The following is a 24,336-nucleotide window of genomic DNA, read 5'->3' as shown; positions in this document are numbered from 1 at the left end:
CAGTTAATTAATAAGAGAAAATGCCCATAGAGGTTTCTACATAAAAAAACAAAGGAAATATAAAAAAATGAAAATATTGCTACCACCATAATGTCTGACAGAAGAGGAAAAACAAGCAAGACGCTGCCAGGATTTTTATCCTGTGGGCAGGGCCCTGGGCCAGGGGTGCACAGGTCCCCTCTCGACTCCGCTAGTCCTGCGATGGCTCCCCTCAGTCAGATGAGCTCCAGGTCCTTCTGGTGTTGCCTTGGGGGACGATGACAGCTCCATGTCCAGAGAGCTGCCCTCAGGCGGGCAGGCTGTGTCCCCCAGGACTGCACGGTGCCCAGGGCGCACCTCACTGGGACAGTTCTCTGTCCTCAGGCCCAGAAGTGTGGGTTGAATCGTGTGTCCCCAAAAGATGTTGAAGTCCTGACTCCCAGGATCTGGGAGTGTGACCTTATCTGGAAATTGGGTCTTTGCAGACGATCCAGTTAAGAGGAGGTCGTTAGGGTGGCCCTAATCCAATATGACTGTGTCCTCATGAAAAGGGGGACTTGGGGCACAGGTGCAGACACACAGAGGGAAGACGGTGAGGAGACAGAGAAGACACAGCCACCTACAAGGCACGGAACACCCGGGGCTGTGAGCGTCGACCCTCCCTCCCAGCCCTCGGAAGGAGCCAACCCTGCTGACACCGTGATATGGAACTTGTTTTCAGCCACCGAGTTTGTAGGTCTTTGTCAAAGCAGCCCGAGGAAAATGAAACACATTGCACAGAGACACACAGCTCTATTCAGGGCCAGGCACCCCCAGCCCCACAGCTGAAGCCCCTCATTCTAGGACTATGTGCTCCTCTTACCCTGTTTGTTGCCTTTTCCTCCTGGGCAGACTACATTTCCCAGCCTCCCTTGCCACCAGGTGGGGCCATGTGACTGCCCTCTGGCCAGTGGGATGTGGACCAGTGATGCCCACCACTTCCGGCCTGGCCCTCAACAAGCCCCAGGGCAGCTCCACCTCCACACTCTTTCCTGCCAGCCAGCTGGACACAGTGTCCAGGGGAGGACTCGGGGACCCCAGGGGGTGCAGTCCAGGCTTCCTCATCTGAACCCCAGCCCAGCACACGACTGGCGTGCCCATTTCCTCAGCACACCTGGGGATGCTGCACAGCCAGTATCATTCTAGATGCCCAGGAGGAAGGTCACTCACTGCATGCCATGATGCCTCACGGTGTCGGGACTTAATTCTTTCCCGGAACCCCAGTGGAGAAAGGCTGTGCAATGAGAGACCTGCTAAAAGGAGGATGCTTAAGTCCTTGAGTGACAGCATGGAGTCCAAAGTCACCTCCCACTGTAACACGGTCAGGAGACACATCTTTATCGTGTCAGGCACTGAGATCAGGGCTGTCTGTGACAGCAGTCGGCCAAGCCCGACCCAAACAGAGCCCTGTCCTTCCACCTGGCACAGCAGATGACTGCCCCTCCTTCCACCACCAAAGAAGAGGGGAAGAATTTTCTGTTCAGGGGAACAACAGGCCCAGAGGAAGTTGGGTGAAGAAGCAACAGAAATCGGGCAAGTTCAGGGAAAGAGCTTTCTCCCAACCCACCTCCTCTGCCCCAAGCAAGCATGGAGCTGGCCAGGACCAACCCCCGCACAGGGGCCTGGGGGGTCGTTCCCCAGAGAAACTGAAACCCGGGCATGCCCTTGGGGCCAGGTGCCAGGCTAGGTGCGGGGTGGGTGTTCATCTATTCCAGTCCGCTGGGCCCTGCGAGTGCCAATCCCAGGCCGGGGCTGGAATGCGGGTCCCTGCTCTTTGGCTCCCCAGGCTGCTTACGGCACAGCAAGCGCATCTCGGATGGGGCGTACAAAGGGACACAGAGTGGGCTCCAGGGAGGGGCCATTCATGCCCGGGGGAGCAGGCGTTTGCCTAGGAAGGCATTTGGATTCATGACTGAACGACAGAGGATTTTAAAGGCCACTGGAGGCTTGGTCCCCACAGGCCACATCTGAGGAAGACACAGCAGAGATTCCGGGACCTGAGAAGGGCCACCCCTTCTTCAGCCAGAAGGAGGCAAAGTCATCTCCACTTTAGGAACACAGGATGGAGGCTGTGGCGGGGCAGGCTGTGGCCCCAGGGGGCTCCGTGGAGAGCCGGCCTCCTTCCCACTGTGCTGTTGCTCCCCTGGGCCGAGATCCAGGCGGAGGCCACCCAAGGTGCTCTCAGCTGGTGTCCATCGCCTCGCTGGCCGTTAAACTGACCGACCGCCAGGACAGTTTCACAAGACGGCCTCCCCGCTGTAACTTTTATGAACCTACTAATGGAGCCCATGAATGCCAAGCAAAGCCGACAGCCACACGCACACTCCCTGTCACTCACCAGGACAGCCTGCCCAACACAGGCCCAGATGAAATATTTAATACGAAGGCCCTCGTTTCAGCTCTCTCCTGGAAGCTGTCGGACCCGATGCAGCCGCCCTGCAAGGAACAGGGATGGGTGCACGCTGCACGCTGTGGTGACCCCTGGCATTAATTAAGCAAACGAGCCAATCTTATTGACGCTTGGCTGTCTGGCAAGACAGTTGACAGGAAACAAGCCTTTCTGCAGAGACAGAAAGCCACCACTGACATTTCCCGGCAGAAATGGCCACCTGGCTCCGGTAATTAGGCAAACCCAGTCTTCATTATCAGAGATTCTTACTTTCATCTCCAAGGAGGGTGGTGGGGTGAGGAATTGGGGTCCCAGGGGAGGGCCATCTATTGTAGGGCAGAGCCGTCTCCTACTCAGCTGTAAAAGCTTCGTATTCAAGTGCGTCTCGGTCAGGCTAGTAACAGCCTTCTGAGAGCACCAGAGACGACATTTTAATTCACAGTAACAAACACATGGGGGAGGGAGCTAATATAGCGCTTGTATCCATCTCTCTGGTTCTCAGTTACTCTGTTACTGTTCTTAATGTGCTAAATTGTAAAAAAAAAAAAAAGAGAGAAGAAGAAGAAAGAAAAAAAGAAATGCAAACATGTAGCTGGGGATCCCTATGAAAATATTTAACCCAAAGTCAGCATTCCTTGTAAATTAAAGCCTTTTTAAAGGCATGGTTCTAGCAGCTGCTCAGGGAGGCTCCCGGGGACCGAGTGCTCGGATGTCCCATTAATCCAGCTCTGTGCCGGCTGATGGCGCCTGGCATCTTATCCCATCGCTCCCAAATGCTTCCGTCAGTCAGATCTCCAAAGCTTGCTGGGCCAACCAGACTCAGACACGCTCGGAGGGAAGGTGACGGGAGTGGTGGGGGACACCAGCTCCTTATAAAACACCAAGGCTTGGGAAGAGGCTGGAAGGGCGTTTGTCGTGAATTTCTACCTCAAGGGACCAGCCAGGGCTTGGCTCATTCGCGATGAGAGCTGGTGCTGTCTGGGGTGGGACAGGAGGGTGGGAGGCAGAAGCGGCAGGTGGAGAACAGATGGGGTCACGCTCTTTCTCCTCCAGCACCAGACCCAGTTATTTCTCCCCGTGACCCCCAGACATACACTCCTCCTAGGGCTAAGCCCCTCTTCTGGGGCTGATTGTATTTTTCAAAACAACTCGGACCCATGTCTTTCTTTCCACCAAATAAGCAGGTGAGAGTCAAGCTTCCTGCAGCCCTGGCTTCCAGCATAGCTCTCCAAGGAGGGGCCGTTCTGTCCCGGGCGCAGAGGGGCAGGTACCCGAGGCTGTCCCGGCTGTCGTGTGGCTGGGCGGACGCTAGAGGGCGCAGCTGGGAGGCTCCCAGGGCCTGCGCTGAGACCCCGCCCCCGCCACACCTCCACCTCGCTTTGTTGCCACCCTCACGGGTGCCTCAGTTTCTCCACCTGTAAGCTAGGGCTCTTGCCAGCCACATGTGGCTATTGAGCACTTAAAATGTAGCCAGTCCGAACTCACGTATGTGCCCTTAGTGTAAAATACACACTGGATTTTGACGACTTAATATGGAAAAAATACTGTAAAATATCTCATTAATACTTTGTCTATCTTGATTACATGTGAAATGGTAACATTTGGGGATATAAGGGTTGAATCAAACAAGTTTTAATCTCACCTGTTTCTTTTCACTTTTTCAGTGTGACTACAGGAAAAATTAAAATGACACATGCATGTGGCTCCCATCATATTTCTAGTGGCAGACGCTGGGTAGAGGTAGTGTCACATGGATGATACCAGGGACCCCAGATCTGCAGCTACCAAACTGGGACCCCTTTGAAGCTCATTAGCACCTTGTGGTAGCCTTTGTTTATTTCACTCCTTCCTGCCCTTGAATGGAAGATAATGGTGTTTGCATTTCACAATTACCTCTGAGTTTCTATGTCAGCTGGCAGGGCCTGAGAACTCGCTAGAGGCCAGTTGCAGGGGGCACTCCGGGTCTGACCCCAGCTGCAGGGAGCACCCCAGGTCTGACCCCAGTGCAGTGAAGACCCCGGGTTCTGACCCCAGTAAGGCTGAGCGAGGGGAAGAGGCTGCAGAAGGAGGCGTGTTCCTCTGCCTCTGGGGAGCTAGACAGCAACCCCGCTGCGGCAGGTCTGGGGAAAGAGGAGGTTCGTAACAGCGCTGGGGCAGACGGTTCCAGGTGTGCCCACATCCACATTCAACCTACTGACCTCGAGCCTGTTTCTGGATGTCTGCCTGAAACCTCTTGCATCACAGTGTTTTATCCGAGGGATGGGCTCCGGGCCAGTGACCTGTTGTTGAGAAATCCAACCAGAGCCTGCCTGACTTCTGTACCCATCCCCACAGCTTAAAATCCCCACGACTCCCCAAAGCCTTTAAAAAAACACAAGAGAGAAAGGGCACGAGGGAGAGCCAGCAAGGCACAAAGTCCCCTCCGCGTCCTGACCAGCCCCACGTTCCTCTCTCCCAAGGTGGAAATCCCCAAGAGAATGTTCTTTCTCTCACAGAAACTGCTACCCGAACAGGAAGAGGAAAGTGTGGGTGGCTCTCCCTGCACACCTCCAGCCTCTGCAAATGAGTTTATCCACGTGGCGTGCTCACCTCAGCCCCAGGAAACTCCTATTCATCCACCAAAGCGCAACGCACATATCACTCCCTGGGGATGCATTTCCAGCCCCCTGCAATTGCTGTTCCCTCTGCATTCCAATGGCGTTTTTCACTTATTTCTATTATGACCTTGACTTTTATTACATCATTTGCTAGTCTTTTTCCTTCATTAGACTGTGAGCTCCTCAAGGAAAGAGAATACTTCATTCATCAGTCCAAGAACCTAAGCATGTTCTAGCCTCAGGGCCTTTGCACTTGCAGTTCCGGATACCTCCCTGCTCTCCCTTCCCCTCCATCCCCTTGGTATCTGCGTGACTCAGTGACTCACTCCCACTGTGTTCATGTCTTTGCTCAATGGTCTTCCTGGCGAAGCTGCCTCTGAGGACCCACCTCAGTGGCATCCACCCTCAGCACTGGTCCCTTTCCATAGTGTTTCCTACTACCAGGCGCCATATTTCTGCATTTATTGATGGACTGCCTCCTTTTGTTCACTGCCGTAACCCTACATGCCCCAAACAGGGCCTGCAACACAATTCGTATTCAATAAATATGTTTGAATTACTGGTTGTGTATTCAAGGGCCTAGCACAGTGCCTGAGAGAATGAACAAATGAATAAACAAAGGGTTTTCTTCTTGGATCCTTCTTGCTGTGACATTTTGTGACTCTTCGTGTATTAGGGAAGCCGGAAGGAAGGTGAGGGTTAGGATGGTAAAGTGCTCTCTGGCTCAGATTCGAAGGCACACGGAGACTTAGTGTTCTGGAAATCTCCATTGACTGGCGCGGGAGCAGCTACAGCAGAGTAGAGGTTCTGGGGTGTGTCAGACTCGGGGGTCCATTCACCAAACTGCTGCCAGTCTCCCTCTCCCTGGTAAACCTCAGCTATATGGTCCCCAGCCAGTGGGCTGAGGGGCAGGACAGGGGCTTCTGGCCACCCTCCAGAGAGGTCATTCACTTGGCGGGTGCCGAGGCCTCATTTTAGAGCCAACTTCTCTAGAACTTGAGTCTTTTCGGGAGGAGCCCCTTAAGCTGCTTCCCCAGCGGGGACAGGAAAAGGAAACGCCCAAGAAAATGATCCCCTCCCTGACAAAACCTGCTAACGCAACAGGAAAAGGAAACTCAAAAGCAGGACCCAAACAAGACCATGGGACTTCTCTGAAGGCAAACACTGCGTGTGTATCCATCCTTCTGTGAGGTCCACATTTCTGCAGAGGTGGGAGGTGCCGGATGCCAGGCAAGGGGCCGCCACACAGCACCTGTGCCAGGTGGGATGCAGGTGTGCCATCCTGGCCACACGCCTGGGGCTGCTCTGCCCCTGCCCAGAGCCTTGCTTTGAACACCGGGGGGTTTCTGATGGACCTCGGCAACACCAGGCTAGCGGGGAGTGAAGGCTCTAGATTCGCTCCCTCACTCACGCCTCGATGGTTTCCAAGTGCTCGCTCCATGCTGGGCATGGTGACACCTGGATGAACAAGACACAGAGGCTCTTTCTGGTGCCCCGTGAAGTGCCCCCGGCCCCATGTGCACCATGAGCCGGGGGTGATGCGCCTCGAGAGACTCAACACAGAGTCTCTGCGCCGGAGCTTGGGCGCAGAGCGGTCGCTCAGCTGGGGCGAGACCGAGCCGGGGCTTAAAGGTCCCGGGAGCTCTCTGCGTGGGGCGGACAAAGGGCACGGCGGGTGCCAGGCACAAAGAACGCTGTGTCCTGTAGCGTTCAAAACCCATACAGCCAGGAGGGGACAGTGTCCCCACACCCACAGAGGCTGGATCGTCAGCATGGAGCATGACTGTGGCAGGAGAGCGTGGTGGCAACAAAGAGCTGACCCCGGGAGAGAGAAGAGCCGGTGGGGGCTTGTGATGCCCGTGCCCTCGCACGGAAGGGGGGCCACGCTCCGTAGACACACTCCGGATGACTTAACCAGTCGAGGGGCAGGACTCAGCTACTGTTCAACCATACAATAAAAATTCAAAAGTTGAAGCAAATCAACATCTGAATCACTTAACTGCCTATCCTCGGGGACCTGGACAGAGACCACAAGCTAACTGCTCTTTTGAAGGAAACTGAAGCAGCACAGCAGGCAGCAGGCGGCCGACTGCGAGCTCAGAGGCCCCCTCTCCATCCCCCTAGACTTGCCGCCACGTGTGTTCAGCCCTGGGCGGGACGGAGCCCAGAGCCACAGGGCTGGTCCCCATCAGGGCCACCCCCCCCCCCCCCCGCCGGCCCCGCTGTACTCGTGACGCGTGGTGACTTGGCCCGCCAGCCGCTAGGCGTCCTGGAGTGTGTCCCTCCCGCTTCCCCTGCCAGCTGCGAGTGACTCAAGGGCTGAACCATGCGGCGGGGGGGGGGGGGGGGGGGGGGGGGTGGCGAGCCACACGTCAGATGGCAGAGTTAGGTCTGCAGTTCCACTGGGACACCCCGGGCTAGGGGGTGAGCAACAGCCCTCCCCAGAGGACGTCTCACCCCAGCAGGAGCAAACTGAGACTACAGGACAGCCTTACCTGACCAGTGACTCAGCCTGCCCTGGCCAGTGGCCAGCAGCCCTCGGAGGGAACATGGAGGGACAGGCAGCTCTCCAGGGGTGCTGAGCAGGGCCCTGGGTCAGGCAGGGCCATGCTACAGTTCCTAGTTTCAATGCTCCAGACCAAGCCTGTCTGCTCCTCTGTGAAATAGGAGCAGGACTCCAGCCTCGGGGGCCACAGTCAGGGTGGGGGTGTGTCCGGGGGCCAGGGCCGCGCAGGAATGTTACAGCCAGACCCCATGGCCCAGCGGCCTCCTCCCAGCCTCCCTGTCTAGTGTGGTCTTGAGCTCGGCTGTCTCCTAACTTCTCCGGGCCTCAGTTTCCCTAACTATAAAATGGGAATAAGGGTCCCTGCCTTCTGGTTTCACAGTATAGCCACGAGGAGAAAGGGAAACAAAAGCCGTGAAAGGACTTTGACCAAGTGAAGGCATCAGACAAACCTATGGCCGTACTGTCACAGCTGTTATGATAACGGAAACCCCGGGTGCACTTAATGAGCTTAGTCAGACACTGAGCAGGGCCAGGCTGGGAGCTGCGGGCTCGGCGGGGTTCCCTGCACCTCCTGGAGACCCTTCTTGCTTGGCATCCTTGGGCCTGGGGGGCAGAGAGCCTGGGATCACAGTGGCCCAGACACATGCCGCTGGGCCGGGGTCAGTGAAATTCCAAGTCCTGCTTTTCTCAGAGAAAACGAGGCAAAGGGACGGAGGAAGTCCAGTCGCACAGCAGCGGCAGCGGGGAGCCTTCCGCAAGCCCCACACTGCCGGGCGCGAGAATGGCTCCAGCCCTGGGACCAGCAAGGGGCCGCAGACCTGTGGGTGCTGCTCAGCGCCTGCCGGGCCTGGAGCGGGCGGGCTGGGTGCACGCACGGCGGCAAGGTCTCCTGTCTCGGGGCAGGTGTTTCCCGGAGAGTCTGTGCTGCCAGCTGGCTTGGGCCCGTTTGAAAGGGAATGTAGACTCCGTTTACACGCACAGGAAGGACGGTGCCGTGTGCAGATGCTGGGGGATGGGCTGGGACTCGCCCAGAGCACCCCAACACGCTGAGCAGGCCTGGACATGTGCATGTGTGTACACACACACACACACCATGCACACATGCCCCCCACACTACACACACACCATGCACACCCCTATCATAGACACCACACACGCGCACTGCACCCCCTTCCTCCTCACTGGCCTGGTCCCCCACCCAGGACGGGAGGGGGTGCTGTCAGAGTGAAGGCCTTCCGAACACATCAGGGTATAGAATGACCAGGATTTTACTCCTGGGAATTTTCTATTCTTAGAGAAAAATCACACGGGTCAGGTCTCCCATCCATTCATTCATCCCACTGCTATCCGCGTCCCTGCTAGGTCTGTGCCGACACCTTAGGCACCAGGACCTGAAGGGGACGTGCTGGGGCCCGAGCTCTGCTGGGGCAGGGGGAGGCTCTGGGGCTGACCCTGAAGCTCAGGTGGGCTGGGAAACACCCAGGGAAGGGGGGCGGAAGAGGCGTTCTAGGAGGAACCCTCAGGGTGGTCGGAGGCCAGAGGGCATGGCTGGAAAAGCGTGGGGAGGGACAGCTGGGGAGGCTGGCTGATGGGGGTGCTCCTCCCAGCCCCGGGACGTTCTTCTGGGTACAGGAGCCCCTCATAGCACCCAGGCATCAATGACTCGGACCCGACCTCGGGAAGACCACACCAGCAAGTACCTCATTCTTGCTACACAGCCCTGGGCCTGGTACCTCTCCAGGCCCCTTCATGGGCATTGAATGGCCTAACAATATAAAACAGTACAGAACAGTGTGGGACACGTGGATAGATTAACAAATGTAGGGTGTGGGGAGGAGAGGCAGCTGGGGGAAAGAAGAAAAAATATCATCAAACCCTGAGAATTCAGACTAATTACTTGAAAGGTAGTTCAAATTTATGAAGTCTGAGTCAAAAAAATACCTGCAAAATTGCCCCTGAGCTCTTTATCAGGTGAAGGGCGAGGCCCGGGCAGAGGGGCATTCGCAGTGGGCAGGTAAGAGCTCTGCTATCAGCACATTTGTCATTTCCAACTTCAGGGTGGAGTTGGAGGACTGGGGGGTTGTGAGTAAGCCACGTGCCCCGAGAGCTCTTCCTTTCCTCGTCAGTAAGATACGGGTTTGGACACTGTGGTCCCCACAGCACGTTCTAGCTCTAAGAAACATCTTGGAGTCTGTCCCCAGAGGAGGCCTCTGAAGCGCCGGAGAGGTTTGCTCCCTGAACCAGGAATTCCTGCCCTTCTCCCTGGGATCTCGTCTGGCAGATCCGTCCACCCGGCTCTTTCCCCAGGAGGTGGGAGAAAGCTAACTGTCTGCCCAGTGTCTGCCTAAGGAGATGACATTCTCATTCCACAGGACTCAAATGAACTATTGCCACATTCTGAATTTATGTGCCCCAGTGAATAAGGTTTGACCACAGTCTAATGTATCTTGACGTCTGTGAGAAGATATATTATTAACGTTAGCCTGGAGAGGTGTTTGCGAGACTCACGTGCCCTCTCTGGGGTTCTGTGCACGCTGACACGCTCGGCCCGCAGGGCAAGGCCCCTCTGTGACGCAAGGCCCGTGGGGGACACCTCCAGCCGGACGCCTGCCTGGGACCCACTGGCCGCTCAGCGCACCCGTCCAAAAACTTCTTACTGTTTGTTTAAACTTGGAAGAAAACCTCCAGTGAATCATCTCATGTGCTATTTGATTCATGTTTAAGTCTCCGGGAAAAAATAAAAACAGTAAATCCTCAATAAAACGGCGTCGGCCCGCGGAGACACGGCGCACAGGCACGGACTGCCAGCTGCCGCTGGTGGCCCCGGGGCTACGGTCTGGAGCGGTCGTTAGAGAGCGCGTTTATGGTCAGGAGTGGGGACAGCTCATACAAGCAGGCCTTTGCCACCTTTACTCTTTAAATCACAACACCAGATGCCACACGTTCTGCAGGGAGACTTGGGGCAACACACCAGCCCGCGTACGCATTCACCATTCAACATACTAACTGCGCACCTGCTAAGTGCAAACCACAGCGCTAAGTGTCGGGGAGACACAGATGCACAAGACACCCTCGAAGCGCTCACGGGCTGACGGGGAAGGCATTGTCTTCCTTCGTTCCTTCTCCACCCCATTCAGGGCCTACTGAGCCAGGCACGGAGCCCGGGTGCTAGTGGCAGAGGGACACTGCACTACAGGATGAACTGACAGACTCGGGTCCTCGAGGCTCCAGGCTGGGCCCAGTCCTTTCCTGACCTCTTCCCCAAGGACACAGAGCTGGGTTCCATTTACGCAGGGTGCGGCTAGGAATAATCCCACAACCAATTATTAACACGGCACCTGAAACACAGGAAGTGCACAGTAATTGTCTGATGGGAGGAAGGAAGGAAGTCAGGGAGGGAGGGAGGGGGAGAGGAGGTCTAGCCACGCGGGCGCTCCTTCCAGACAACCTCCAAATCCTCCTCGGATGTCTGGCCCAGGGAGCACCGTCCCGCAGGCTCTGAGAGCCGCCTTCCTGGCCCACACGTCTCTGAATTTTCCACCAGACGCCTTCAGATACCCTAACTTCTATGTAAGAGCCAGTTTGCTGGGACCCTCTGAGGGCCTGGGAACAGCCAACAGAGCAAATCTTTGCTAAGATCTTCTATGATCCCAGTGCTTACTTCTAAGCTAAAAATTTGCACACGGGCTCTGACAAGTCCAAGAAATGTTCAAGGGGTCAACAAGAGAGCAAATGTGAAAGTCGGAGCCACGTGCCAGGGGTGGTGCTGGACCCCTCAGGAAGGGGAGGAAAGGAGGATGGTGTGGACTCCAGCTGGAGGCCAGTGACGTGGGATGGGGGGAGCCGGGGGGGCGGGGCTCAGGGGCCCCCCGGGGAACTGACTGGCAGCATCATTGTGAAGCCTCCTGTGCGGCACCAAGCAGAGACCACTTAAGCCGCCCTTCCCTTTACCTCCACCTGTCATCCCCCCACCAGGCGGGGGGCCCAGCTGGGCCTTGCTCAGGTGGGATCTGGGCACAGCACCTCACACAGAAGCGGACATGGAGCAGAGGCTCAGGAGGTGCTGACAGGCCGGGATTCCTCGCCAGGTGCCCGCAGTCCTGCCACGGAGCCGGGATGACGGCCCGACCCTCCACTGGCTCCACGGTGGACGAGAACCTGGGCCAAGTCGTGCTTGCCCACAGCAGGGGTGTGCGTGCATGTGTGAGCATGTACACATATGTGTACATGGGATCTGCACCCCAGGGCTGAGGGGACAACCACAGGAAGTGACACTGCAAAGTTGTCCCAAGTCACCCTAAAAATAGCCCTCACCGTACGACACAGGAGGATCTTCCCTTCCTGGTGCCCTGCCTGTAACCTCAAGTGAGCACACAGGGGCCGTTTCAGGACGCCAGTGTGGACGGCTCTCGGAGATGCCCACCCGGGACCCACATACACGTGGGCCGTGGTCTCCTGCCTCTTCTCTGCAGAACCCCAAATCTCCACGCCCTGTTAGTCTAACATCTTCCAGAAGAACTGTTGGCTAAACAAATCCCAGGAACAACAATTATCTTCTGAACCTGTGAGGGGAGGTCACTATTAAAGGACCCAGAAGGTTGGCCGCACCACGGGATTCTGGCTACACTGAAATGACGCAATTATCTGTTCTCCTCACTGGTCCGTGCTGCACGTGTCAGGCCCCTCAGGGGTGACCTACGCTCCCCCCACCTGTCTGAGCACCCTGGCTTGTCCCCTCCTCCTCACCCCCTCCCTGCCCACACCCTCAGGCCATATTGATCTTCCTGCTGCTCCTCGGTGCCACGGGCATGCTCCTACCACAGGCCCTTTGCACTGCCTGCTCTTCAGACACAAACATGCTCACTCCCTCGCCTCCCTCAGTCTTTGCTCAAGTCACATCCCAGTGAGGCCTTCCCTGGCTTCTCTACCCCAAACTGAAGCCCTGACACACATTGTTTTATCCCCCTTTCAGGCTTGCTTTCTCCTCTACGTTATATATCGTTGAGTTCATCATCTGTCTTTCCTCGCCTAGAACACAAGGTCCTTGGGGCCAGGCTTTATTCTGGTTTGTTCGCCATTGGAAGACCAGAGCCTGGAAGCTTGCCCAGCCAGAGCAGTGCTCAGCAAATGCACATCGAGTGACCGAATGCAGGATGGCCAGGGGACGGGGAGAGGGAAGCTGGGGGGAGGCTGGGACCACGGCCTTAGCACACAGGTGCTGCTTCTCCATCGCCAAGCGGGAGGAGAGAGGAGGGTCCTCTCCCCACCATCACCTGCCCCACCACATCCACGGCCACGATGCACACGTCAGAAAGACCCTCCTGACCCCAGAGTCCCTCTGGTCTCAGTGGTGGTGGAGGCCGTTCTGGGGCACCTGCTGCGTGTGCACTGAAACACTCGGGGCCCCAGGACGGGGACACGCAGGGCCTCCTCCCGCCCCCTTGCCCAGCCCCTCCACAGGCCCAGCATCTTGGCACGGCTGCCAGCCTGGGCCAGCTGCCTCTGTGCTCAGTGCTGACTGTGGGCCTTGGGGAGGGACACCTGTATGCAGGTGACGTCCCAGTAACACAGAGCAGACGTCACCCCCCCTTTCCAGCTCCAGCAGGGCTGGGGGGAGGAGACCAAGTGAGTCAAAGCAGCACCTTCCACACGCAGCTGTGTCTGTTTTCTTGGAGGGGAAGAAACCAAAGACCCACTTGTGACCCTGCACCCCAAGGCACAGGCCCCAGCCTGGGTGTCTCCTCCCAGCCCGGAGACCACTTTGACAGGGTGAGCAAGGGACAAGGCGGTGGGAAACTGCTCCCTCAGGAAGACGGAGGCAGGAACACCGCCCCACCCACAGGATGCAGACTTCCCCGGGCCGAGGGCGAGGCAGGGCCAGCCAGCGGGCAGGGAGCACACTGCCCTGCAATGCCGTGTGCCCGCCGGTGCCTGGCGGGAAAGCCACCACAGTCGGGCCTGCGGAGGGACTTGCACCTGCCGAGACCACAGATGGAGCCAGCCGCTGGCATCTGCCCTCTGCACCGGGTACACTGACCTTGGGGTGCTGGGCGGGCTGCCCCCACTCCCAGTCTTCCCGGCTCTTCCCACTGACCTGGTGCGGTCCCCACACACGGGCTGGACCCCACAGCGCAGCGGAAGCTGCCCCCTTCCCCCTCGGTCCGTACCCGCCTCGGGCCAGCTGGCCTCCAGGAGTGACTTACCCGAGATCAAGCGAAGGCCAAGACGGAGCGGGTCAGAACCTCCAGGGACTGGTTCCACGTCCTTGACCAGGCCACTAGACCATGCCCCTGGAAGAGAGGACCGACAGGTCATCGGGGATGCGGACACCCCTGGCCCAGAGCCCGTCGCTTTTCCCTCTTGCTGCTGCCGCTGTGCTTGTCGGGGGGACCACAGCTCTTGCAAGCTCCACACTAAATACCGAAAACACCCCGGCCCTGGCCCCCATCCAGCCATTGCGGGCGGTGGCACATGCTCCCAGAAGGAGGGACGTCCCCAACAGGGGACGCTGAGGGCCAGGTGAGACGCTGGCCCCCTCAGGTGGGGTCGCCAGTTATCACAAAGCTGGCTCGGAAGCTAAGTGTGGCCATGGCCTCTGCAGACTGGAAACCCAGTTTGAACCCTGACAGCATCGCTCCTCAGCTGACAGCAGCTCTCCAGGCCACCACAGACACAGCCTGTGTCTCCCCCCAGCACCCTGTGCCCTGCGGGCTACGTACAGGTTCAGCAGAATCGTGCACACCCAGCCCTGGCCCGGCCCGGCCCCTTCAGGGTCCCTCCAACCCCACCGCTCCCCTGTTTCTTGGCAGGTGCCCCCAGGGTGGCCCCTCACCATCCCTGCCTCCTCCTGGCCCAGCGCAGGGCACGCGTTAGTGCTCAAAAAAGGTCAGAAAGCATCACCTGACATTCAGTCACAAAACCACACGGTCACTGAGAAGGGAAACGCGGGCTGTCGTGTCCCAGGTGCCCGACCACTCCCCACCTTCACGCCTCCCACCAGCTCCGACACAGGCGTTCCAATCGCCCTCCACGTGGGGCAAATCACGTTTACACCCACGCACTGCCCCGGGAAGCTTGTCCACCTGGAACGTGCCAGTGGGGCTCCCCTCGCTGCTGCAGAATGGGGGCTGTGTCCCCCCCACCCAACCCCAGCTGATGTGAGCACCACCAGGTCAGGAATGAGTCCACTTCATTTCCGCGCATCTGGTGCCTAGACCAGGGCCTGTGTACAGCAGGCACTCAACCAATAATCAATGTCTGACAAATGAATGCCCCCAAATGCATCACATGGACATTATCGGAAGCAAGGTATATCTTGCTCACAGTTAAAGTTCTACCCTGTTTCCCTAATATAGAATTTTATAGGCCAACTACGGAATGCAAACCCACTGCTGGAATTCAAAACCTGGAGGAGAAAAGTCATGCATCTTCCCACCGAGACTCTCAGGGAAGACCACTGTGCTTTCTCAGACAGTATCATATAGATCGGGGTCATTTATGTACACACACATATATACGTAACAGACCATTTTTTAGGGAAGTTTTAGGGTCACAATAAAATTGAGTGGAAAGTACAGAAAGTTCCCATATACCCCACCCCTAGCTTCCTCCATTATCAACATCCCCCACAAGAGTGGGACATTTGCTACAACTGATGAACCTACATTGACACATCACTCTCCCCCAAGGCCCACAGTTTACACTGGGGTTCACTCATGGTGGTGTACCTTCTACGCACCGTGCGGATGGATAATGTACATTATGCACAGACAGTAGCTTCTACACACTATACAGACGCGTAGTGACCCGAACCCACCACTGCAGTATCACACAGAGCAGTCCCTGCCCTAAAAATCCCCCGCGCTCCACCTTGTCTCCAGGCACTTTCAAGGTGATGATCCCAGCTAAGCTATCTCACAGCCGTGCGCCCTGCTCTGACACTGGAGGAATCAAGACCTGGGTAGGGTGAGGGGCCCTCCACAAGGTCAAGGAGAAAACAGTAATGGAGCCAGCAGCAGAAGGTACTAGGTCCTCAGTTCATCATCCCACCCTCCCAACTGCCCTGGCAGAGAGAGCTCGTGCCCACCCTCAGTTTATGGAGGAGGAAAGGGACTCCGGGACACTGGCCCAGGTCACACCTGGCTAAGCGGGACGTTGGACGCCCAAAACACAAATCCCCAAACCATGCTCCGTCCTTTCCAGCTGCTCTCGTTAATTAAAGGGGCCTTTAAGAGGCCATGCAAGGAGGTAAGCAGGTACCCTCTCAGGTCGGGGGGCCTCTGTGTCCCCCACGCCAGCACAGGTGAACACCCCGTCTGCTGGCCCTCCCATGACACTGCACCATTGGCGCCACGGGCCCTCTCCTGGCTGCAGGTCCACCACTGCCCAGGTACAGAGGCCACACCATCTCCAGCCCTGTGGGGCAGCCCTGCATGACCACCATGCTCAGCGACCAGCTCCACAAAGGCACCTTCTATCTGTCTGTCCCACCGGCAGGTGCGCCAGCCCGTGGGGAGAGCGCTGGGTGGCGGGGAAGGGAGGGGGGAAGTTCTGGTCCAGGCTTGCCTCTGCTGCTGAGTGACCTTGGCACACCCTGTGACCTCTGCCATTCTCAGTTTCCCCATCAGTGACAAAGCAGGAGGGCTGGATCCCCGCAGAGGAGGCCAGGCCAGCTCTGACACCAGGCTTCCTAGCAGGAGGAGGGTCCGCTGTTGCCGAGACCTTGAAGACGCTGGCTCCCAGGCTGCTTGGGAACGCTCCATTAACTTGAATTGCAAATTTCCTCCTGGCTCTATCTCTAAGCCACAGGGGCTCCCTGGCCACCAGCTTTCCAGTGACAGATAAAGATTATAGTCCCTGCTCGAGACAGAATCAAGTAGCAGAAGTCATTATGCAGAAATAATTATGTTGAGTTATGTCTGGCTGCTCCTGATTTCTGTCTAGCGATTGTCTTACAAATTGTCATGCCTCTTCCTCTCTAGAAGAGCAAAATGCAGAGGCCTGGGTGCTTCACACAGCCCTGCCGAACACAGTTCTACTGCTCCGAACTCCTCCTGCCAGCTGGGGTGTCGGCACCCTGGGTAGGGGGCTCTATGAGGCCCTTCGGCTGAGCGCTTGGGAGCTCGGGAGACAGCAGGTGTAGAAGGCAAAAGCCCTGGGAGGGGCACACTCACAAGCTCCCCAGCTGGGCCCCACATGGGGGCCTCCTTCAAGGCCCCTTTCACACCTCACTTTCTCCTGGGCCCTTCCTGGCACTCTGCCTCCCCCAGCCCTTTGTTCACGTCAGGCCTGAGGCCTCTCCCTCTCTTTGGTTTGGGTTCTCTGGCAAGCAACTTAGGCCAGAGCAGGGCTGACCCATTCTTGTGCTGCAGCTCCTAGCACGGAGCCGGCCCAGAGCAGGGCCTCGGGAGAGCTGCAGGGAGAGGGCGGCAGGTACAGCTGTGTGGCCGCACTGTCTGGGCTCAAGGCCCAGCTGGACTATTTCCTAGTTGTGCAGCCTTGACCTGCTATTTAACTTCTCCCTGCTCCCATTCCCCCTTTTGAAAAATGGAGATGATAATCGTACCACCTAGCTCATCAAGTTTTGTGAAGATTAAATGAGCTAATGCACAAAAAGTGCTTGGTACATAGAAAGAATTCAATAAATGTCAACTATGACTGAAAGAGCAGGGAGAGGCCTGTAAGAATCTAAGCCAACCAGAAAGACAAAAACTACCAAAACTCACTCAAGAAAAAGGCAATTTGAAAGACCTCTAATAAGTGAAAAGATTGAATTAGTACGCAAAACACTACCCACAAAGAAAAGCCAGGGCCAAATGGCTGCTCTGATGAATTCTACAACATTTAAAGAACACCAATTCTTTACAAACTCCTCCAGAAAATAGAAGAGGTGCGTATACTTCCCAACTCACTCTGAAAGGTCAGTATTACCAGTAAAACCAGAGAAAGACTTCATAAGAGAACAAAATGACAGACCAATATCCTTCATGAATGTGAACACAAAAATCCTCAACAAAACAGTAGCACATCAAATGCAGCAACACATAAAAAGGATTATATACCATGACCAAGTAGGATTTATGCCATGAATGCAGGGTTGGTTAACTATCTGAAAATCAATTAATGTAACATAATATCAAAAAATTTAAAAAACAAAAGTTTCAGCATCTCAATAGATGCTGAAAAAGCATTTAACAATATCCAACACACTTACATAATAAAAACACTAAAAAACTAGAAGGGAACTTCCTCGATCTGATAAAGGCTATCTACAAAAAACTCACAGCCAACATCATATTTAATGGGAAAGACTGGATACTCTCCTCCTAAGATCAGGAATGAGACAAGGAGGCTTACTCTTGCCACTTGTATTCAAAATTGTACTGAAGGTTCTAATCAGGGCAATTAGGCAAGAAAACGACATAAGAGCACCCAGATTGGAAAGGAAGAAGTAAAACTATCTCAATTTGCTGATGACATGATCTTATATACAGCAAATCCTAAGGAATCCATTAAAAAACTATTAGAACTAAAAAATACGTTCAGCAAGGTTGCTGGATACAAGATCAATATACAAAAATCCATTGTATTTCTATACACTTGCAATTCAAAATGAAATTTAAAAAACCAAAGAATCAAATACTTACGAACAAATGTAACAAAAGAAGTGAAAAACTCATACTCTGGAAACTACAAAACATTGTTGAAAGAAATTAAGGAAGATGTAAATAATTGGAAAAACATCCCATTTTCATTAATCAGAGGAATTAAAATTGTTAAGATGGCAATACTCTTCAAACTGATCTGCAGATTTGATGCAATCCCCATCAGAATCTCAGTTTACTTCTTTGTGGAAATTGAAAAGTTGATTTTAAATTTCTTACGGAATTGCAAAGGACCCAGAGTAGCCAAAACAATCCTGAAAATGAAGAACAAAATTCCAATTTCAAAACTTAGTACAAAGCAATAATAATCAAGACAGTGTTGTACTGACACAAAGATAGACATATAGACCAATGAAATAGAATTGAGAGCCCAGAAATAAACCCATATATCTATGGTTAACTGATTTCCAACAAGGGTGCCAAGACCATCCAATGGGAAAAAATATCTTTTCAACAAATGGTACCAGGACAGCTGAATAGCCACAAGCAAAAGAGTGGATTTGGATCCTACCTCAGATCACATACAAAAATGAACTCAAAATGGATCAGAGACCTAACTGTAAGAGCTAAAAATATAGAACTCTTAAAAGAAAATACAGGGGTAAATCTTCATAACCTTGGATTTGGCAAAGGATTCTTATAACACCAAAGGCCAAACAACCAAAGAAAAGACAGATAAATTGAACTTCATCAAAATTATTAATATCTTACAACTCAATAATAGAAAGACAAATAACACAATTAAAAAACAGGGAAAGGATCCAAATAGATAATTCTCCAAAGAAGATAGGAGAAGGAGCTGATAACACATGAAAAGATTAATTAGTTATTAGGGAAATGCAAATTGGAAGCACAGTGGGCAACACTTTACACCCACTAAGATTTCTAGAATAAAAAGTCAGATCAATACATGTATTGGCAAGGATCTGGTGAAACAGAACCCTTATATATATACTATTGGTGGAATGTAAAATGGTGCATCCACTATAGAAAACAGTCTGGCAGTTCCTCAAATCGTTAACCATACAGTTATCATATAACCCAGCAATTCCACTCCTAGGTATGTACCCAAAATAAATGAAAACACATGTCCACAGGAAAACTTGTACACAAATGTGTGTAGCAGCATTACTCATAATAGCCAGAAGGTGGAAACAACCCAACTGTCTATCAATGGACAAAAGGATAAACAAAATGCAGTCTAGCCATACAACGTAACATCATTCAGTCATAAAAAGTGGAGAAGTACTGACATATGCTACAACACAGACGAACCTTGAAAACATCATGGTAAGCGAGAGAAGCCAGACACAAAAGGACAAATGTACGATTCCATCTATATAAAATGTCCAGGACAGGAAATGTATAGACACAGAAAGTATAATAGATCAGTGGTTTCTTAGGGCCAGGGCACAAGGGGGTAGTAGTTAAAGGGTGTGAGGTTTCCTTTAGGGGTGATGAAAATTTTCCCAAACGGACTGTGGTGCTGCTTGCACGTGTGTGAGTGTGTGCTAAAAACCACTGAAGTGTATACTTCACACCGTATACTTTAAATGGGTAAACTGTATGGCATGTGAATTACATCTCCATAAAGCTGTTTTAAAAAACAGAATCTAAGTCAACGTCCTCCTAACCCTCTATACCAGAGGACAGGAGGGCAAAGAGCAGAGTCACAGGAGAAAGGGACAAACCATAGGGTTTGCAAGCCCTGCAGCCAGGGGACATACAGGTGTCAGCACTGGTCACCCCTTACAGACAGGGACAGATGAGCAGGCGTCAACTTAGCTGACCGTGAGAACCTGGCAGCCTCAAATCCGAGGTGTGGCCCCAGGAACGTGAGTGCACTGAGCTATAAAACTCCCCGGGAGAACCCCAGGCACACTCCACACCACGCTGGGCGCCCAACATGTGTGTCAGGTGCAGGGAACCGCCCCCACCTGCCCAGTGGGGTACACTCAGATGTGTACCAGATGTCAGTGGGCAGTCAGACACAAGCTCTTGGGATCCCCCTGCATTCGAGGTGGTGATGGGTCCTCTGGGCTTGGAGCAGGAGCCCAGTCCTCCAGGATGTACTCACGGTCCGTAAGGAGGCGCCGTGGGAGGACCTCTCAGCTCAATTCCAGAAGCAGCCCAGCCTGTCCCCCTGGGCCCTGCAGGTCATGGCCTAAGCAAGTAATGGCTCTAGGGCCGTTTATGGGGCCAGTCCCTCCCTTGGTGGCCCAGCCCTTGAGTGCCCATCTTCCTCGCTGGCCAATCCCTGGGAAAGGCAGCTAGAAGAGCATCTTCCTTCCAGCACCCGACCCGCTTCTCTCCCAGGCACAGGCTTCGGCGCTGGCTCTGAGGTCCGGGGAACCGGGACTGGCCTCTCCCACCTGCTCACACCCAGGAGGTTGTGTGCTCAAGAGATGACAAATTATTTTAATATATTCTGAAATCCAACTTAACTAAGAAGCAAAGTCCCTTAGGGAGAAAAAAATATAATGGGGTGTGAAGTCAAAGATGGATGGTTTTTGGATTATGACTATTTCAGAGGTGACTATGGTTTTTAGATGACTAATTCTACTTCAGTCCCCGGGTAATAAGCACAGTTGCTCAAAGAATACTGTCGCACAGACATTTCGGCACGCAGCTCTTTGTGGAGGCATTTTCTCCCATCGCTCCATTCAAGGAACTGAAGGACAGAGGAGACTATGTGTCCTGCAGGTGCCACCAGGGTGGGCTGCGGTCTGGGAGCAGCCTCAGAGCACACAGTGGAAGCCAAGGCGTCCGGATGAGACCCGCCAGGTCGCAAGCTTCACAAAGGGGTGACGCACTGGACAGACCACCCCCACGCCGTGTGGCCATGACCAATGCCCGGCACCGGGCCGCAGGGACCCCTGACTCCCAGAGAATGCCCCGTGTCTCACTGCAGCTCCGGCTCCCACGTCCACGGCCGGTGCATTTGAGCTCCTGCCACATAACAAAGGACCTACCGTCTAGGACTGCTTTGAAAAACTGTTGGCCTGTTGACTGAAGGTGACCACACACATGGCCCAGGAACCAGAAATGCAGCTCCTTTATGTACGTCCAACAGAAAAAAGGACATATGTCCACCCAAAGGTATGTGCAGGAACACTCACAGCTGCATGACTGGTGCTAAGCCCACCTGGAAACTTTCCAGATGCCCACCTGCGTGCATGGGTAAACACACTGCAGCACATTCACACAACGGGTACCATAAAGCTGTGGTCCCCAACCCTCAGGCTGTGGCCCGGTTCCGTGGCCTGTTAGGGCCAGGTATCACCACCTGAGCTCTACCTCCCCCACCTCCCATCCCACCCCCGTCCATGGAAAAATTGTCTTCCATGAACCTGGTCCCTGGTGCCAAAAAGGCTGGGGTTGGGGTCGCTGCTGTGAAGCAATGCAAACGGACCCCAGTGACGCGTCTCAGAAACACAGCGTGGGGCGAAGAAGCCAGGCATGAAGCCTACAGGATACACGTCCTGGTTCGGCCGCGGCAGCAGGCTGTGCAGACCTGGACTCCGACACACCTGTGAGGTTTCACGTCTGCCGTGGGACGTGGGGTGCAAACCTTGCTTCTGGGCCAGGGCTTGGGGTGGGGAAGGAGTTTACGTTTTAAGCACAATTGTTGTAGAAGAACTTTCAAAACCAAAGAGTGCTGCAAAAGTATAATACGAGGCTCCGGGGAAAGGGGAATAAGATGCCCTGGACCTCGGGGCAGCCGAGAGTGAGACCTTGAGACCCGCCGGCCTCTCCCCCTGGGGGGGTGGAGGGTAGGGGAGGGACAGGCTGCTCCCGAAGGTGCCGCCTTTCCTTGAGACTGAAAACTTGTCTGTTCACTCGTGACCCTCCACAGGCAGGAAAGAAAATAAAACGGCTCGTTGCCCATTAACAGAATTCTTGGAACCTGCCAATGCCCAGCCACCGCCACCTCCCACCACGGCTCCCCGAATCCACCAACCCCTGGACCAGGGGCCAGAAAAGCCTGCTCTGTTGTCCTTCTCAGGCCGAGCCTGAGGCGCCTCCTGTTCCAGAAGGAGGCAGATAAAAGGAACCTTTGCCAAGTTGGAACAATGAGGCAGCCATAGGGGAAACACCGGAGAGCCCTGGGGCCCCAGAGAACAGAACATCCAAAGGCAGCCCAGCCTTTCCACCCTGGGCAGCCCTCTGCCCACAGACCTGCCTGCTGCCCGCCGCCCGTCCTGGCCCGGCAGAGCCTCAGACTTCGCCGGGCGCCTCAGAACCGCAGGCCGGAGCCCCCGACTGTCTCTGGGGGCCAAGGGCCCTGCGGAGTCCTGCAAGGATGGGGAGGAGAAGCAGCCAGGCCTTCCCCCACCCGCATGGCCACCGCATCTGCTGTGCACACAGACCTCCGCCTGCGGTTTCACTTGAGAGGAAAAAGCTTCAACTGCAAAGAAGAAAAAAAGGAAAAGAAAAACTACCCATTTTATCCAATCCTTTCATTTTATAGTTGAGCAAACAGAGGCCCAAGAAGAAAGAGTCTTACCCAGGATCAGAGCCAGGTGTGGCCAGGCAAAACTGCCTGTTTGCTGGGCAGAGGTGCAAAGATTCAGGCAACTGAATAAGTGCCCCTTCCAGGTGCTCAGGCCACATGTCACTGTCACCTCTTGTTTACCTGTCACACGAGCTGGGGCCACAGGCCTCCCTGAGCACCACTGTTAAACACTCTAAAAGTTTCATTCATGATGATAGTGGAAGAGAGAGAGGGACCAGCAGGTACACAGCCTGGAAAACGCCATCAGTATTGCCTGCCCGCAGCACAATGCCAGCTGTCCCTGCCAAGGCTGTTCCCGGGCCACCCTGGACATGTCAGGGACAGTAGGTGCTCAGAGCAACAGCAGTGGTGTGTGTGGGTGGGGGGTGTGACCCAAGCACTCCGCCAACGTGGAAGTGCACACAGCACGTCGGGGTCTGTTCTCTGAGGTGTGGCCACATGGCCCCAAGGCCAGTCACCTCTCTTCTGGGACTGCTCCCTCCTTTGACAGTGGGAATCCAACCCCTCCTCCGTGGTGCGGTGAGGACTACTGAGGAGATGCAGCCCCAGGGACGTGCACTCTGTAGGCTCACGGGCCTTATCTCGAAATCTGAAGGTGGCATTAAGGATGCGCCCCTCGCCGGGCACATTCACACACGTGCCGTCCCTCCGGCTCCTCACAGGCCCCCAGCAGGCGCTGACCGTCCCCCCATCTACAGATGAGAAACAGAGGTCAGAGACGCTGAGCCCCTTGCCCCAGGCCACACAGCCAGCCAGCTGCAAGCCAGGAGCTAGACCCAAGCCCACCTGGCCTGCGAGCCCCACTCCTCCCACCAGCTACCCGCTGGCACCATGCCCTGCCCCGTGGGGATGCCAGAGACAGAAACTTTGCCCTCAGGAGCAATAAAGGAGTGAGGAAACGAGTACTAATTAAATATTTAAGTGTAATTAAGTGATGAAGTGCAAGGCAGTGCAAAGGGTGGGCCTAGCGCACAAGGCAGGGTCTGTGGGGAGGTGGGAGGGGGCAGGTGGTGGGCAGAGGGGCCCGGCCAGGCTGTCCGTAGCAGGTCTCCTCACGCCAGGCTCCAGGTGCCCACCGCGACTGAAGCCTCCCGGAGTGCCCTTGGCCTGCAGACCCTTGCAGTTTGGCATCGAGGTCCCGGGCACCCACCTGAGGTCTCAGTCTCACCAAGTGGGGCAAATTAAAGACGCCGAAAATTCTGAGACTCTCCCACGCTCCCTTCCCCCATTCCCGGGGCCCCGAGCCACCTGTGAGGGCTGCCGATAACCTGTCTGCTGCGCTCCTGTCCCCTCTGGGCTGAGTACTCAGGGTGGGGTCTTGCTCCCCGTGTCTCGAAGCCCCTGAACAGCACTGAGAGTAGCGCAGACTCAATAAACATGAAACAAATGCACCAGTGAGCGGGCAGCTCGGGGTGCTCATGTTAGACGGGCTGGGGAGGAAGGACTGAGCCCATCCACGGAGGGCTTTGAATACTGGTGTTCAGGCCGCATTTGGCAATAGGGAGCCATGGTGGGCTCTTGAGCAATGGTCTGAGAGGAGGATCGGCTTAGCAGCCTGGGCGGGATGGACGGCATGTGTCAAGGCGTATGTCAGGGAGACCAGTGAGGTGGCAGGTGAGCAACCTGGGGTGAGGTGAAGCTGGCAC

At 54.9% G+C, this 24,336-nt stretch overlaps 1 protein-coding gene across 1 annotated transcript in view; it reads right to left on the bottom strand.

Annotated features, from left to right (window-relative positions):
* HPCAL1 (hippocalcin like 1) overlaps positions 1-24,336 on the bottom strand; it is a 55,719-nt gene that overhangs the window by 7,721 nt on the left and 23,662 nt on the right. The window contains exon 2 of the mRNA XM_045549033.1: positions 13,714-13,800. Within this exon, the coding sequence (XP_045404989.1) occupies positions 13,714-13,800 (87 nt within the window). The remainder of the gene's footprint in view (positions 1-13,713; positions 13,801-24,336) is intronic.

This window comes from Lemur catta, chromosome 4, assembly GCF_020740605.2.
Source record: "Lemur catta isolate mLemCat1 chromosome 4, mLemCat1.pri, whole genome shotgun sequence".
NCBI classification, from domain to species: Eukaryota; Metazoa; Chordata; class Mammalia; order Primates; family Lemuridae; genus Lemur; species Lemur catta.
Note: the sequence above shows the minus strand (reverse complement) of the source record. Positions and strands in the feature narration are given on the sequence as shown.